At 41.1% G+C, this 18448-nt stretch overlaps 1 protein-coding gene across 1 annotated transcript in view; it reads right to left on the bottom strand.

Moving 5' to 3' along the window:
* The window catches only part of MYBPC3 (myosin binding protein C3), a 73023-nt gene that overhangs the window by 36786 nt on the left and 17789 nt on the right, over nt 1–18448 (bottom strand). Inside the window, exons 9-17 of the mRNA XM_082242295.1 lie at nt 16763–16819; nt 11955–11978; nt 10832–10998; nt 10051–10183; nt 9317–9441; nt 8683–8788; nt 5081–5247; nt 4550–4715; nt 3336–3442 (exon numbers count right to left, since the gene is read on the bottom strand). Coding sequence (XP_082098421.1) covers nt 3336–3442; nt 4550–4715; nt 5081–5247; nt 8683–8788; nt 9317–9441; nt 10051–10183; nt 10832–10998; nt 11955–11978; nt 16763–16819 — 1052 coding nt within the window. The remainder of the gene's footprint in view (nt 1–3335; nt 3443–4549; nt 4716–5080; nt 5248–8682; nt 8789–9316; nt 9442–10050; nt 10184–10831; nt 10999–11954; nt 11979–16762; nt 16820–18448) is intronic.

Here is an 18448-nt window from a genome sequence, read left to right as displayed (position 1 = left end):
ATAGGGGATCAAATACTTATTTCACTCATTATAATGCACATCAATCCCTGACTTTTGTCTTCTGGGTTTCTGGGGGTTTTCCTGTTGTTATTCTGTCCCTCACAGCTACAATTAACCTACCATTAAAATTATGGACTGGTCTTTCTTTGTCAGAGGGCAAACGGGCAAATTTAGCAGGGGATCAAATACTTCCCCCCCTCACTGAAAGCACATCAAGGAGAGGCCTAGGCTACCCCCTGAAAAGGTGTTTTTTTTTTTTTAATACAAGGAAGCATTCAAAAATATAATTCCCTCAACTGCAGTTTGGAGTTGTACTACCCAGAATTCTACCTTCTTTAGTTCTTGCTTTTTTTCTTTTGCTAGTGCTACTTCTCTCATATTCAGCCTTTCACTTGATATTGTGCCTTCTTCTATCATCCCGTATGACCCTGTTTCTATAACCAACACTCTCACACACTCCTGACTTTCCCTGTATCCAAACTCAAACTGCCTTAGATTTGTCTCCCCAGTACACACACAATTTAATTTATTCACCAATTTGCATTTCTCTTGCTGCTAACTTAACCATGTCATTTGTTCAGTGTGCATAACACAGAATCCTAGATCCATGGAGCTGAGAGAGATCAAAAAATTAACTACTCCAAATGTTTATCCTTAGTCTGGATTCTCCATACATCAAACCATCTGTCATAGTTTATATCAATCCCTTCCCCTCAGACAATTAATTCACATCAATTATCTTATAGGCAAGTATGCAGGAGTTAGCACACTGTCACAAATTTCCATGGGAAAGAAAGCATTTTGTGAAACAATGCTGATTGCTCAAAGAGATCTTTCCCATTGGCTCAGGTAGCCCAGATTTCTATTTCAGGCTTTGTGGTGTTGCATCAATGCAGGCGCACAGTATGCTATATCTAAGGCATGTACTTGCCAGTACAGCAAGGCTTAGGAATGGTCAGAAGTGACCTGCACATTTCCATAGCCATGACCATCTGTCCTAACACTTCTCCATCTGGCACCTTCTCCTTTTTTACAATGAAATTCTTGAGACATTAGATAGCCACCACCCTTCTCCAATCATTGGCTTCAAGACCTCTACTGGAATTCCATCTGACTCATGTTTCTTTTCATTTTTAATTTGAACAGCTGTTTCTGCATTTGCTCAGTTGGATGGAGGCACTTCTTGTTTTTTGTTTCGTATTAGGTGTGCACTTGCACACATTTGACACTCAGCATACTTGAGGTTCATGCCTATTCCTTTTCTGATCACTGCTAGTCCAAACTGCAGTCCAGAGTCTAGAACAGGGCTGTGAGATCCTTCCTTCCTTCCTTCCTTCCTTCCTTCCTTCCTTCCTTCCTTCCTTCCTTCCATATTTTAATGAGAAACGAATTCACAACTATACATAACCCAAAACACATTTTATCATATGAAATTCACATATATCTGAATTTTGTAGAGCAGCTTTCCACCCTAATAATAATAATAATAATAATAATAATAATAATAAGTTGTTGTTGTTTTTTATATATATATATATATATATATACCCCACCCATCTGGCTGGGCTTCCCCAGCCACTTTGGGCAGCTTCCAACAAAATATTAAAATACAGTAACACATCAAACATTAAAAGCTTCCCTAAGCAGGGCTGCCTTCAGATGCCTTCTAAAAGTCTGGTGCATGTACCGGAGGGAAAAATGCATTAAATGTATACATCCATGAAGTAATATACATTAGGGAAAAATTGCTTGCAAAAATGTGTATCTGAGGCAAAACTGTATACCAAGGTGTTGGGGGAAAATTGTACTAAAAATGCTACTAAATTTTCATGAGGATTTTTTATTAAATGGGCACACAGCTGTGGAAATGTGGAGGATTTAAGGCTGGAAAAATAAGACATTGAAAGAAACCAAAACAGACAAATTTTTTCACATGCCCCTAATGTGTGGATGGACCAAGGCTTATCCTGAACAGTACGATCCACATCCTTTCAAACAGTCCTATAGATGAGGTTAATGGATATGGTTTGTACTAGTTTGGGGGGGGGGGAATTAGACAACACCAATGACACAATGATCAACAATTAAAACCCTTTATATTTTGAGCATATATATCTGCCAAATGGGAATGAAACTGAACAGTACCTATAAAAATGAACGAGAGCAGAAGCTATAATGGATTTTCCATATACAGTAAACACTGAAATAAATTGCTAGCACAATACTGTTTGTCCTATGACTTGCCATAAAATAATGGGAAGGTAAATGCACACATTGAGCACCTGCAGACTTGAGGCTCTCCATTTATTGCAGTAGAAGACTATGTACAAAGATTGGTCCTCTACACCAAAAACAGTACAAAAACTATTCAGAAGAGATTGCTGGCTTGGAGTAAGACTTTCTTGCAGATGAGCTATATCCTCCTGGAAGAATGCCCCTTCCTATTATTATCAAAACAAGGATAGATTTTCCTCTTATGGGTTTTAGAATTAGCTTCTAGGAAACAACAGTTTGTAATGCTGGAATTGTTTCTATGAACTAAATTCAGAAACAACCTTTACACCATGGTGATAATCTAATGCACAGTTATGTGCACATAAATTCCACTGAGATCAATAGGCTTAACTGCACCTAATTCTGCTGGTTCACAGCCAAAACTATAGGAAAGTGGAAGCTACTCATTATTGTTGTGTGTGCTTTTCTCTATATATTTAATTTCAGTTTAATTGTGGCATCCAGTGTTGACCTTCCCATAATTTGGTCAATACCACAGTTCTTTTCATAACTTTCTCTATTAAGGTACAGTGGTACCTCGGGTTACATACGCTTCAGGTTACAGACTCCGCTAACCCAGAAATAGTGCTTCAGGTTAAGAACTTTGCTTCAGGATGAGAACAGAAATTGTGTTCCGGCGGCACAGTGGCAGGATGTGTCGCCATTAGCTAAAGTAGTGCTTCAGGTTAAGAACAGTTTCAGGTTAAGAACGGACCTCCAGAACAAATTAAGTACTTAACCCGAGGTACCACTGTATAAGATATTTATCCACAGAGTTCCTGTGGTGCTACATAAGGCAATTAGAGGGCTTAAAAAAATCAGTCAAAAAGTGGGCTGACATTTTAAATAAAAACATTTGGCCTAGTGCCCATGCTTGGAGATATCCCTATTAGGGTACAGAAGAACCTTATTTCACCCTTACTGCCACAGTGGACACACAGAGATGCGCAGTACTAAGGTGGTTTGAAGCTCAGGCATCACCAAGAGGGAATCTCCCATTTCATCTTCACACAAAGTGAACATTCCCACCAAGAACAGAAATTAGATTCCAGAACACTTACCCAAGAAACGAAGATGGGCTGAGAGATTATATGCAAATCCTTCGGGTATAAAAGAATAATCAGCTTCGTCTTCTGGAGTTACATCATCAATGGTTAGTTTATGGATTCTGATATTGCAAAAATACAAAATACAAGCTTTGTTTGGGTCCGCTCACCTCCATACAGGATAAATCCCATCCCCAGAGTAGATGGATGGGTAAGAAAGAATGCCACATGCATATATACGTATGCATATCCTATATTATAATAAATAAGCATAAATAGTGTGGAACCTATTATCACAAACTTTATTAAGATGTCGCCCCATTCAAATCAACTCGACTAGTGTTTCAATCCCGTGAACTGCAGGTGCGGCACCTGTGCTCAAAGAGATCCGTATAAGGCATAACAAAATCCTAATTTCACTCCTCCTCCATGATATCCATACACAAACACTGTGCTGAATCATTACAGGTCATGGTAGGGAATAGGAAGTGTCTGAGTGTGCCTTCAGCACCCTTGTGTCTTCCTCTGTGCTCTGTTTAGTGAACAAATTCACTTTTCTTGGCCAAGCTGAAGGAGAAAAACTTGAGAACTGTAGACACACCTCCCATTCCCTCTAACAACCTTGTGTACTGTTTGCACATACATGTCACAGAATAGGGGAATCCATCCTTCTATGGACTGCAATGGGCTTGGTTGAGCTCTAGGTATATTACTATATGTTTGAGGGCATTTCATAAAGTAGCAGCCATTTCCAGTACACAGTATGGGCAACTGTATTACCACAAATGCCACAGTGACCGGAATGCAAAAATCGTTAGCCTTCACAGGGGCTTGTCTGAAAACTGGAGAAAGATCTGTTCCCAGAGATTCATGAATCATTTACTGTAACATTTACACACCCTTTGTACAACTCTTCCAAACTAATACACACACACTCCTCACGTCAATTTAAACACCCACAAAGCACAATACGAAGGCATTCCCAGATATCTCCTTGCCATTCAGAGGGAAGGTTGCATTCTCCCTCTGAGTAAAATTAGAATATAATATTGGGTTATATACAACTGCTCTTTCTCACCACATACCATCTTATCACATATTCTCTCCACCCAAAGGAAAATACTACTACTAACACCACCAATTTATTATTGCTACTTCTATTACTATTAGCAGCTTGTTACTCAAGCAACTTACAGCACCCTGGCTTAATTTTCTGAAGCACGATTTACCTGCCAATATGAGAGATTTTAGTCCGCTCATTTGGAATCACCTCCTTCCCATTTTTCAGCCAGATGCCTTTCACATTCTCGTCAGAAACCTCACACTTGAACACGGCCTGGTCCCTTGCCTTCACCGTCAGGTCTGCGATACTTTGGTACACCTCCAGCTTCTTCTCTGAGATCACAAATTTTGCGGATGGAGCAACACAAACACCAGAAGGTCAGAGGTCAACCAAGCACCAAAGCTGTGGATGTGTCTTTTACAAAAAGAAGAGGCTAAAGGAACTGTTTTGGGAAAGGTGAAATAGGAAGAGACATCCAGAGCACGTGGGACTTTAACAGGACTTGATAAGCAAGCACCTGTTGTTATCAGGATATCTATTACATCCGGCACATGGGCCTAACAATCCCCATAATATGCTTTGAAGGCCTGCACAATTAGCTGTCCTACAATTAGCCATCTAGCTAACGGCCGTTTCCCAGCCACAAAGTGGTTTACCAGCCGCCATACATTATAAAAAAGTTCCTTTTGTATCTCACCTTGCACGATCAATTCAGCAACAGACTCCCCACCATTAGTCTTTGCTTTGTAATGCCCATTATCCTCCTTGGTGGATTCATTAATGATGAGGTAATGCTTTTTCCCATCCTTTTTGAACCGGTATTTGAATGCTTCTTCCCGGGTCAGCTCCACTCCGTCCTTCTCCCTACAGGTATGAAATATTGTTACACCTCTCCGTAATGCTCAGCAACAGGGCAGTCGGCTCCTGTTCATATAGCACAAGTTCATGGTCCATGGGTATGTTACCCATGATCTTTGAGGGATTATCAGAAGTAGTGGATGCACCTGTGAACCTGCACATCCAGCCTCAGGTTGGGAGGACAGGATTGGAGACATTTTTGGGTAATTTTGTGCAGACATGCTCATCAAAATGCTGTCTTAGCTTCCCTGTGTGATTCTAGTGAAACCAGATGTCTCCCTGCTTCTTCATATGTAAAATGAGCACAAGTTTATTCCAATATATGTGGTATGGAAAGAAAAACCTTCCATGTGGATGGAATTTGAATGTAGCAGCAATAGGGCTATTTATTTATTATTATTATTATTATTATTATTATTATTATTATTATTATTATTATTACTATTTCTTCTTCAATTTATTATCCACCCTTCACATAGTGTCCCAGGTTACAATAATATATAGCACAAAAACATTATATATGACTGAATATGACAAGACTGAATATTCACTCTTGTACTAATTTTATGGTTTTGATTTTCCTTTTCAGAAAGGGAAAAATATTTTCTCCATGTTGATTTCATGTTTGACGCCAACAAGGATTCATTTCTGGTACTCTTGAAATGATGAAGAATGATGTTAGACCCTGAACTATTTTAGAGGTTTGGTGAAAATTTGAGAGTTCTTCCTCTGGCTTTGCCTCCATTTAAAGCTGGGACAGCTGCACTTCTACCCTTGTCTGCTGCCCATTCCACAGCTATCAATACTCTATAATGAGTATTTATATTTCAGGGAGCAGCCATGAGCCACAGGATCAGATAGTGGCAGCTGCAATATGTTTTGGGAAGGATTAGATACTCCCATACCCATATACACCCACACACCCCACATAGTGTGATATCTCCAGACATCCTTATATGAACACCAAACAACAAATGTACATCTGTGCTATATTTTCATACATGCAATGTACGCACAGTCACCAGTTGCATGGGCCTATTTATCTCCCCCCCCCACAAAAGAACAGATGATAACACTTAAGTTTGATGAATCCTGTAAGTATTGCAGCAACAGCTAGCAGTTTTGTTCTTGCACTCTGGGTTGGCCCTATCATTAGGCAAAGTAAGACAGTGGCCACAGACAGGGGGTACTGGAGCTCAGCAGATGCTTCTCCCTGGTTGTTTCTGCCCTCCTAGGTCCACAACTTGGTTGTAGGAGCATCTCCACCCCCATTGTACAGCCCAGACACTGAGGTCCAGCTCTGAGGGCCTTCTGCAGGTTCCCTCACTGCGAGAAATGAGGTTACAGGGAACCAGGCAGAGGGCCTACTTGGTAGTGGCGCCCGCCCTGTGGAGCACCCTCCCAACAGATGTCAAGGAAATAAACAACTATCTAACTCTTAGAAGATATCTGAAGGCAACCGTGCTTAGGGAAGTTTTTAATGTTTGATGTTTTATTGTGTTTTTAATATTCTGTTGGAAGCCGCCCAGAGTGGCTGGGGAAATCCAGCCAGATGGGTGGGGTATAAATAAATCATCATCATCATCATTATTATTTTTTTTTATTATTATTATTATTATTATTATTATTATTATTATTATTATTATTTAGTAATGCTTGCTTGTTAATGGCCTGGGATGACTTGCGAGGCTATATTGTTTTAGATGCCAACGGAAAACTATTTTTATTTCAGCAAGCCTACCCAGATATACTGCAGAATTTAGTTATCTATGCTTGTTTTTACTGATTTCATCTGCGTTTTTATTAACAATTACCTTATGTATAACAATTACCTTATGTATAAGGTACCTTACATTATTAATAATTACCTTATGTATAACAGTTTGGGGGGCTTCATTTTGGCTGTGTTTTATTGATAATTTTTATTATGTACACAGCTTTGTGATTTGAGCTGTTTGTAAATCTTTCTAAATAAATTCATAAAAGAAATGAAAACAGACTAAGCAAGCAGGCAAAGAGGGAGCCAGCCCTGTCCACTTTCTCCAGCACGCACCCTGTAAGAGTGTGTGTGTGATTCTGCTGCCGTGACAGATTCTGGTGCCACTTTTGATGCCTTGCAGTATTTGTTTGAGCAGGCAGTAAGCAGCTATCATGTAGAGAGGTGAGCAAGTGTTGCAAATAGAACTGTCTAGGGCAAAGAACCTGCCCTGCACCCGTTCCAAGCTGTCCTCAAGTTCAGTGGAGGACACTGTCCCGTTGCCAATGTTCAAGTAAGACCCAAGTGCCAGTTTGGTCAGCTTCTTTTGTGTAACGAGGAGCACCCTCTTGCCCTTTTCCTCAGGAAGGGCTGGTTGACACATTAGAACAGCCACATGGCACCACACATCAGTTGTAAGGCAATGATGGGGGTTGTTGGGGTGGGGTTTCCATTGCAGTATATTTACTTGATTTTAATGGTTGTTTTCTGCTTCACTGAATTTTGTATTGTGACTCGTGAACTGCTTTGATATTTTTTTATGAACGAAAAGCTGTATTTAAGCTGTTTTAAAACAATAAAAGAAGGTGCAGATTAGCTTGCTATGCAGATAATGTTGATGAATTTATACCCTGTATTTTAATGAGAGTGCAACAAGGTGGCTTACATATAAGCAATAACAACAAAACAACAAAGCAACAGCAGTTAAAAAAAACATCTTAGGTATTAAAAAAAAAGCCTGGGAAACTGCAAAATACTCAACAAAATCAAGATTCTGAAAGACCCAAAATCTTCACTCTGTGCTTAAAAGCAAACAGAACAGGCTAAGTAGACCTCTCTTGGGAAGCCATTTTACTTCTTGGGTGCCACAACCAACAAGTCCTTCTCCCAGACACCAAACTGATGCTAAGAGATTCTCTCTGTGAGTGAGCATGGGTGTGGCTGATTTTAATGCTTTTCCAGATTGATTTAGGAAGGGGCGCTGAGGGTAGAGCATGTCCACTCCCCTTCATAGTCATCTGTCTTTTTCTGCTCTGGGCAGCCATTTTGTGTTATGCGATGACAGCCATTTTGTGACTGGGGCCCTTCTCAAAATTCAAAATGTGCCCACTGACCCAAAGACATTAGCACCCCCTTAACTAAGTAACTTAAGGCAAATACATAAATCCTTGCACCACACTTCAAATGTGTTATGTTTTCTTTCCTACTTGTAGATCTTCTTAGAAAACCACAACAGCCTTTAGACCTATCTTTAAAATGGAATGTGAGGGTCAGTTAGAATATCTTTCTGACCTTGGGACCCCTTCCTCTGCTTATTGCCTGTTCTGTCTTCTCTCTTTGGTCATGCAAGAGGGGTGATGGGCACTTGTGTGATAGTTTTGAGCCCCTAGGACTCTGGAGGACAATTGTTCTCGTTTCTTAGTCATTCAGGAAGTAGGAACTCCCACTTCTCCCCAGCTTCTTACCACTTCACAGTAGCCCCTTCTTCTGACACTTCAATTTCAAACTCCACTCTTTCACCAACCATGACCACCTGGTCTTCCAGAGAATGAGTAATCAAGACAGGAGGCTCTAGAAACAGGGAGGAAACCTAATTTCAGAGAGAGAGGAATGCAGAGGAAAACAAAAAACCTTGGAACTCTCATCCAGCTTTCCCAGCTGATGGTCAGCTGTAGCTATATGAATAGCAGGTCCTTACACTCCCAGAGTTCTTTCCAATTTGGCTGAGATGCCAAATTACATAACTGACTTTCTTACATAAACCATTTCCCTTCATTTCTTTGTAACTATAAATCAGGACTTTGGCACACTTGATTGTTCTTTGTAACCTAAGACTGCCTAAATCCTCCCTTAAAACTAAAATGTAGAAAATTGTGGCGTAAACCAGAATAAAGTCTCAAAAGAAAGTGAATGGGAAGGTGGAAGGGAAGAAGCAGGTTAAGTTTCTGAGTCCCTTCAAATGAAAATATTGGGCTCCACTGGCACAACAGGAGTTCCATTTCCCCTCCTCCCCCTACACACCCCTCAAAATCTGCTACAGATCAATCTGCTGGACCCTTCTCTGATCCCAATAAAATGGTGGCTATGAATTATGCTTACCTCTGACAAAGAGTTCTGTGAAAGTCTTCTCCTCTCCAATCACACACTGATATGCTGCATCATCAGCCAGTGAGCAGTGGTTGATGGTCAGAATCCTCTTGTTCCCAAGAGCCTCAAAAATGTATCTGGTGAAATGCAAAGAGAATTCAAAGGTATCAAAAGAGAAGGAATCCTAAATCTTCACCACCCTGTCTTCTATCATGACATAAAGCAGAGCTTTTGACTAGATGCCCCCATCCTGGTGTCGTTAAGTGGGAAGACGCACCTTATCCCTTCCTCCCTTTGCCTCCCTGATGGCACACAGAGCCCCAACAGAAGTAATTCATCCCTTGGGACATGCATAAAGGAACACTATGGACCAAACGACACTGATGTTGATAATGGGCTTATTGTATAACAACTTTGCCAGGATATCGTAAAGAAAGGCAAATTAACTGAATCACAAATGGGAAAGCATGACATGAGAACTTACTTGCTAAGAGACAGACCAGTGATTGGGTTCAGTTCCAGGTGCAGAGATTGAAAGAGGGGGAAACAAAATCAGACAGTCATTAAAATCTGCCTATTAAATCACAATCCTCCCATCCAATTATATCCACTATATAGACCCTTCATTATTCTCTCCACTTTTCTTTCTGATAGACCCTATTTTTCTTCTTCTCCCCCTTCAGATAATGACTTGAGCTTCTATAAGCCAAACTTTCCCATTAGTATTTATTGCTTTTTTAAATTACCCGCCGCTGACTTGGATCTCTTGCCCATTCTTCAGCCATTTCACTTCATCATCTGGGTTAGCAAGTTCCACCATTAATTTGATCTTCTGTCCTTTGTCAGTCTGGTAGGCAGGTTCCAGTCTCTTGGCAAAGGCTGGGGAAGAAACAGTTTATGTACTCAAACTCTGCCCACAGGGGTTAGCTCAGTCAGTAGCGCATGAGACTCTTAATCTCAGGTTTATGGGTTCAAGCCCTACATTGGGCTAAAGATAAGGAGAACTGAACTGAAGATTGGAAAAATGAGAAATTGAGAGAAACCATCATTGACAGGTTCACTCATCCCTAGTAACTGGGCAGAGGCTTAATTATAATGTCCACTTCCCAACTTTCTGCTTTATGTGTTTTAATGAGATATACCTATGTTCTCAGCTAATTAATATCTTCAAATCATTATTGAATTATGGTAAACCACGACTCTCTTCCCTTATTTCTTCTGCTGAAGCTGCATTCTTCCACAAGACTTGCCAGAAGCACCCACTATTATCTCTTAATTTCGTATACTTCCTTTTAATGGCTACCTTTCTCATCTGGGTTCCTCATTTCTAATTCTCTAGAACCTACTGTTCTTTTCTTGATAGTAAATTGAAGCATGGGAACTGACACATACATGTGAAATGGTCTTTCATATTTTTCCTCCCATGGAAGAGTTTGAAAGCTGCTTCATACATTGTATTCCCCCCCCCAAAAAAAAGAGGCATTTCCCATGAAGGAAAAAAGAAGAGAAGCAATCATGTTCTCTTACCTGTGCTTTTCTTGTCCTCCTTCTTTATGCGCTTGAGACGCTTCAACATACCTCGCAGATCTGTGATACCATACTGGAAAGCAATTTTCTCATATTCTGATGCAGGAGCTTTCCGGAGGATTTCCCACACATCAACATCTGGCTGTGCTTCAGTTTTTGCCTCAATTCTGTAAAAAAGGGGCATATAGAACATTTTCTCATAAGGGACTTCAAATAGCCTGCCTGTTAGATTGTGTTTCTACTGTATAAATTCCTATTTATATTAAAATACCTGTCAGTTTAGGGGACTCATCGTCGGTGAGGTGCTTAAGGCACAGAAAGACTAAGTGCCTTGATGAAGATCAGATAATGTGTCAGATTCAATGATTGGACCATTATTTTCAAGTTCCTAAATCAATTCCTTAACAACAATACCAGTTTCCTCTACAGTGGTACCTCGCAAGACGAATGCCTCGCAAGACGAAAAACGCGCAAGACGAAAGAGTTTTCCGTTTTTTGAGTTGTTCCGCAAGACGAATTTCCCTATGGGCTTGCTTCGCAAGACAAAACGTCTTGTGAGTTCTTGCGAGTTTGTTTCTTTTTTCTTAAAGCCGCTAAGCCGTTAATAGCCGCTAAGCCGCTAATAGCCGCTAATAGCCGTGTTTCGCAAGACGAAAAAACCGCAAGACGAAGAGACTTGCGGAACGGATTAATTTCGTCTTGCGAGCCACCACTGTATCTTGCAACAGGGGTCATGGAGACCATGATGTTAGGCAACAGGTGAGTTTTCTGTGGGCTTTAGGGAGCTCATTTGTTTAATGACAATGAAGGCGAATATAAGTATCATAAATAAATAAATTGGTTTTTCCGTCTTGCAAGTAGAAAGTGTCAATTTCTCTTCAAAATGAAACTTAGGCATTTATCGACCATGTACTGATTTCAAAAACAATTAGAATGGAAGAAACTAGATAGGAAGATAGCAACTTTGGGCCCCCTGAGCCGATTATTCACTTAAACAGTTTAGGCATCTTCTAGGCACATGAATCTGTTTATATTCTTTTTGTGAATCTATTTATTAACAAAAACAGCAGTCATGTAAGAGATTGATTAACAGTTAGCAGATGCAAGGGAATGGAAAGCTTACCGCTGTACTGAGCGCAAGAAGCTGCTGGACTTGAGAACGATGCAGAGAAGCATTTGGATGAGCATGCAGCATCCCCATGAGCAAGAAAGAGGGCAACATGTGTTAGCATTAGCGCCATTACTAGAAGAAGGCAGCCCTTTGTTGGTAAGGACTAAGGATTTACTATAATGAAAAATGATGGTAAAGAAGCCACAGCACACATTAAACAATCCAGTTCTACATAAGTCTTAGGTTGTGTACATACTACACCTCTAAAGCACATTTGAAGCGCATTCCACCCTCAGAGAATTCTAGGCCAGTGTGGTGTAGTGGTTAAGAGCGGTAGACTCGTAATCTGGGGAACCAGGTTCGCGTCTCCGCTCCTCCACATGCAGCAGAGTGTTTGTTGTGGGGGAGGAAGGGAAAGGAGAATGCTAGCCGCTTTGAGTCTCCTTCGGGTAGTGATACAGCGGGATATCAAATCCAAACTCTTCTTATAGGCACCATAGTTTATTAAGAGCTGCTGGGAACTATAATTCTGTGAGGGGTAAACCACAGTTCCAATAATTCTTTGAGAAAAAGAATATGCTTTAAAGCAGGCATCCCCAAACTCAGCCCTCCAGATGTTTTGGGACTACAATTCCCATCATCCCTAACCACTGGTCCTGTTACATAGGGGTGATGGGAGTTGCAGTCCCAAAACATTTGGAGGGCTGAGTTTGGGAATGCCTGCTTTAAAGGTATAGTGTGTTCACGGCCCTACATTTATACCAACCTAGAGGGACCACGTGAGGTACAGCTTTGCTGGAAACAGGCCTCATTTAGGGTAATGGGAATATATCATGTATATATAGTCTTTCATTTTTTCATTTCCGATTTCGGAAAGCGTACTACTCAAGTGGTCTCACATAGTCAAGAACAAGCATAAATGTAGCAGAAGAAATCTATGTATACTCCTAGAAAGAGGTTTCTTTTTTAATTATAATGCACATCAATGGACCAGTCACAGCACAATTTACGCAGTAGGGTTTATGACTTTGCTCAGCCTACAATCAGTGAACTTGGTTTGTAAAGGTAGAGAAAATCTGCTTAAAACAAGAATCTAACTAGCTTGCAATGCTAGATCGACATTTCCATTTCAACTCCTGTCCAGCTATCCCAGACAATTTGTTTTGGTGGAAAGAAATGAAACACTTGGGGAGTCATAGACTGCAGATATTTGTTGGAATTCTGCCTGGGTCAGAGGAATGTGCCACAGCGTAGGCACCGGCAGATATTCCTGTCGACCTCCCCGCGTCTCCACTCTGCTGATAAGCAGGCGAGGTCCCGGCGATTCATCTCAGATGTGTGAGAGGAACACACCGTTCTTTGTCTCTCCCCTTTGGTGTCCCCCAGTGAGGGGAAAGAAGCAGACAGAAAACTATTTACATCTTTTATTTCTGTCTCTCATATCAGTACAGAGAAACATGTCTGCACTCGACAACAGCAAGAAGAAGCTCCTCCCATGTACTTCCAGTACAGGTCATATAACACACACACTCTGAGCTAACATCCGGTGCTCAGTACAGAATGGACTGCCCCTTTGTTTCCATGGCAACAGTCACAAACATCCTTGCTGGCTTTCCAGCCACAAGCAGCTGACTGAGCTGCTGGAGCCTTTGCTTGCTGCAGCATTGGTGCTTTATGGTAACAATCTATCCTAATGGCATACCAAGTGATTATATGGCTCTTCATGCATGAAGGAGACAACAGACTGTACTCAATGTCTGTGCCCCCAACATCCATGTGTTCAGCTGAAGGTATGTATGAAATCCTATGTAGAGTCAATTTGTATACATCAAGGCAGTGTCCATGGGATTGGGAACCATGCAGAAGGCAGGGCCCCTGATCAGGCAGATAGAGTCCATTATATTAGCATATATGGAGAATTCATGATGCCAGCATGAAGAGGGCTAATGTCATGCAGATCAGTTTGCCACACAAAGGGAACAGAATGGAAGACAGAGCAATTGCTAAGCTCTAAGAGGGCAAGTAATAAGCAAAACATACCACTAGATTTAGCCTCCTGCCGATTTTCCACCGCTTTCTGTTAGTAACAGTTAGAGCTTGCATGAGTTTTACAAATAAATGGGCTGATTGTACACCAGGTCTACTCCAAAGCACATTTGACCTGCACAGTCCACCCAGATTGTCCTGTGCCTGACCTGACTTTGTCTGTGCTACAAGTGGAGATATGGAGTTGGGGGTCACAAGAAGAATTTGCACTAGCACGGGTTTATGTTGGAACACAGGATTTCTTTGAAACACTAGCCTTCCCACACTGGCTCCAACTAGTAACTCTATATTGGCAGGGAGGGATATTAGATGCAGGAAGACCACAGTTTACCCACGAACTTGGAGGCATTGAGGTGTTTTAGACAGAACCTGTTCCACACAAAGTAAGCTGTCAATGTGTTCTAAACATGTGCGGGAGAGTTAAAAATAGTTGCATACACTCCAGCGATGGGCCTTTCCTATCCTATTACCTTAAACTGATTCAGACCTCTCAGCTGTCACCTCCTTCAAGGTCTCCCTTCACCATCCCATGTCAAAGCAGAGTGACAACTGTTCCCTTTCTTCCCAACCTCTTTCTGGCCTATGGCACCTCTGTGTCAATGTCATCTAAACTATTCTGCCATTAAACAGAGGTCCACACTCTGGAACAATATTAATAATGTTTTACCCTTTCCAGCAGGAGCTCCAGGAACAGCGTCACTTGCTGATTAACATGGGAGAGATCCCTGGTTGTGACAACTGCAAGACGTATCCTGCACCTATGGGGAGTTCTTTATCATAGATTTCCTCTGTCTACTTGCATTTCTATCCTTTGAAGAAACATCGCACATTTCTGGCAACACCACTAGAATGGAATATAAATCCAGGAACGCCTTCTGATACTCTGCTGCCGCAAGTATTAAAACGGAAACTTTCATCTACTGAATTAAATAATTCACAGTAATGGCTAGTTAACAAAGGCTGGGAAATTAAGCACAATAAACCAGAAATAAGTCCTGCTGATTACTTCTAAGGACCAAACCAGACATGTCACCGTTCACAGAATTAGCAGTTGCATGAATATTTTTTATGGTGAATGGCTGGCAGAGGGCACCCAATCTAGCTTTGAACTCAAGTGGGAGGGCATAGGGGGCACCCAGGTCTGCTATTTGCATTGGACGGAATGCAGGGAACAAAAGGTTAAAGCCCCCCCCATTCCGCTGTTTGCATTTCAGTCTGGATTGAGACCACACTATCTGCTAATATAATATAATACTAATTGTGTGAATGGTGTCACTTCTTCTTTTGTCCTAGATAAATGAGAACTAGGCTACACACCAGTCATGTAGAATTCTTCCAAGTTTTGAAATGATTCTCTCTCTAACTGTGACCACACATCTCTTAAATTGGCATACCTGAACTAAGATCCAGTCAACACACCACTGGATCAGCGTGGGATCTGGTCACAGGGAAGATGCTATGTCACTGATAAATATTATTTTAAATCAATCTGCTTCATTGGGGATGTTTTAGGATTGCATCGAATCCAAAAACATGGTCAGCAAACTCTTTCCACCTTTGATGAGGAATTCAGTAGGGAAATAGGAGCACCTCAGTTGGTTAAGGGACCTGAGAAACGTCTGCATAATCCAGTAGGCAGAGGAACAAGGTTGGACGTTATGCAGGGTTGCAATGACATGGCCGACACTCGGGAGATGCACTGAGATAACTCAAAGTTCTGGATAATAGGATTTCTACCGCTTGGGGAGAAAAATAAATGAAAATCCTGTCCTAATTTTAAAATTGCTTCAAAAGTGACAATTAGAATATTCATGAAAGTAAACTAATTGCTTTCCATCTGTATTAACTGGATTTTAAAAGAATGTCTGGGATGGGAAACCTATGCTGTTCCAAGTTTTCAAAAAGTAAAGGGGAGGTTTGTACATTCTGTAAACCCCATAGCCTTTTAACTTCCTCTGTTCCATGCAGTTCACACAGAAAAAGAAATAAAATCTTACTCTCTGTTCCAGACATCAGAATTCCAAGAAATGTTGCCAGATGGAAGACACAACAGGACAGCAAAGTACAGACAGGAAGAGTATAAGGCAGAGAGAGAGAGAGAGAGAGAGAGAGAGAGAGAGAGAGAGAGAGGCAGACAAAGAAAAGCAAGGGAAGAGGAGACAAAGAAAATGAAAATATATATAAGGAGTCAGAATGAAAAAGAAATCTTAAAGCTGATAATTCTTTGTTACAGACTATGAGTCTCATCCCCTTTCTCTCCACCCCCACCAGTTGCTCAATAATTTCTGGAACTTGTTTCCTCCTCCCAACATGAGATCGTAAAACAGTTTAAGCAGAGTGACGTTTCTCCTGTTTGTTCTCTGTGCACAAAAAAAGAGAGATCACTTTTCTTTTGGTCCTAAAAAGCTTCAGTTTCTTACCTCTTCGAAAACTGAATAATTAAGCACATGCACAATGAGAAACAGGGACTCTCACATTAGGCAGGTAATTTTCACAGACCATACGAATTGCCACAGCTGACAGGCTTGAGAGACCTAGTACAACCATGTGAATGCAAATGTAAGAATGACAAAGACAGTTACTCTAGATCAGCCTCTCTCAACTTGGGTCCCTAGTTGTCCCTAACCCTAACCCTAACCCTACACTCCCAATGTCCATGACTGCTGGCCATGCTGGCTAGGAATGATGGGAGTTGTAGGGTCCCAAGGTTGAGAAAGACTGATCTAGACCTTTAGCCTTTTGTACCATCATTTTACAGATGGCAGCGTGCTCACCTCTTTCTCAGCAAGGCACTGAAATCCAACTCTCTGCCTTCTTCATGTCCATCCGCACTGTGCAGTATAGCAAGTAGCATTAATAATAAACAGAACAGAAACAGAATGCAGTAAAAGCAGAAACAATAACTTCACACAAAGATGTAGACTAAAGCATCTTCATGCTGAAGATAAAAGTCAGATAAGTTTCACATGCATTTTAAGAGACCCATCCCCACAAAAAAGTGTTATACTTCTGCTGATTCAACATTAGTAGCATAGAATTTTGTGATTATATGAGTACCATCTCTCTAAAAGTGACTTATGTACATATTTTGTTCAGGCTAAAATGCAGTCAGGCCTTGTTTTCTCTGATCCTGCAGGATAGGAAAGATCTTGCATGCAGTGAACCACATCCACACAAAATGTTACACTTTCTACAACAGGCCATCCTGTGTTGACAGGAGAGAGCAGGAAGAATTGAGGAAACAGAAGCCTGTTTGACTCAAATTATAGTCCAGGAAAACCACAGTATTTTGCTTCCGTTATTGTTTCAGACCTTACCCACATAAAATATTCCAGAGTTGGTCTTGCCTTGGGCATCCATATATTGCTATGGGGAAAGTGAAAAATAATGCAATAGCCCAAACCAATAAAAAAATTAAATGAACTAGAATGAAATTCAGCAGTTTATCAGCCTCAAAGGGTAGATGAAACAGGTGTCAGTTTCCAAAAAGCTGCCAGTGATGAAGGCAAACATTACTACCAAGGACAGTATTCTACATTATTGTAGCTAACTGCTAAGAAAGCCCTTATCCTAGTTTATACCAACCTAGAATCACAAAAAGAATGGAACTCTACTGGGGGGAAAACAGGGCTTCTGTGGCAGTTCTCAAAATGCAGGGTCATAGTGGTGAAGATGTGAATGGTGAAATCCATGCATATTCAAGAGAAATAGGTGAATACAAAAAGCATTCATGCAGTCACTAAGAAAGCACCATTTTATGGCATACTGTGTGTCCAGAACACTCTCTTCAAGGAATGAATCTGTCTCTCATGGATGCCACTGCACATTCTCGCAATTGTTCCATCTGCGGTATTTTATCTTGTTAAGTCTCTTTGAGACTTTTTATTTTGTAAAAAGCAACTAAATGCAATAAATAAATAAATAAATAAATAAATAAATAAATGGCTTGTAATAGCCACATCTAATTCAGGGACTATATGCTAAGGCTCCAATCAGCAGTATAGTTAGTGGATTTAAAGGTATGCATGTGTTCCAAAGGACAACCATTTTAATTAATCAGTGTCAGATTTCTATAAAGGGTAAAGGTGAAGGACCCCTGACAGTTAAGTCCAGTCACAAATGACTCTAGGGTTGTGGCGCTCATCTCGCTTTACAGGCTGAGGGAGCCGGCATTTGTCTGCAGACAGTTTTTCTGGGTCATGTGGCCAGCATGACTAAGCCGCTTCTCGTGAAACCAGAGCAGTGCATGGAAACGCTGTTTACCTTCCCGCCGGAGTGGTAACTATTTATCTATTTGTACTTTTTGGAGTGCTTTTGAACTGCTAGGTTGGCAGGAGCTGGGACCGAGCAACAGGAGCTCACCCCATTGCGGGGATTCGAACTGCTGACCTTCTGATCGACAAGCCCAAGAGGCTCAGTGGTTTAGACCACAGCACCACCTGCGTTCCATTTCTATACTA

Source organism: Podarcis vaucheri, assembly GCF_965113315.1.
Source record: "Podarcis vaucheri genome assembly, chromosome: 1".
Taxonomy (NCBI): domain Eukaryota; kingdom Metazoa; phylum Chordata; class Lepidosauria; order Squamata; family Lacertidae; genus Podarcis; species Podarcis vaucheri.
The sequence above is the reverse complement of the archived record's forward strand: the minus strand, read 5'-3'. Positions and strand labels throughout refer to the sequence as shown.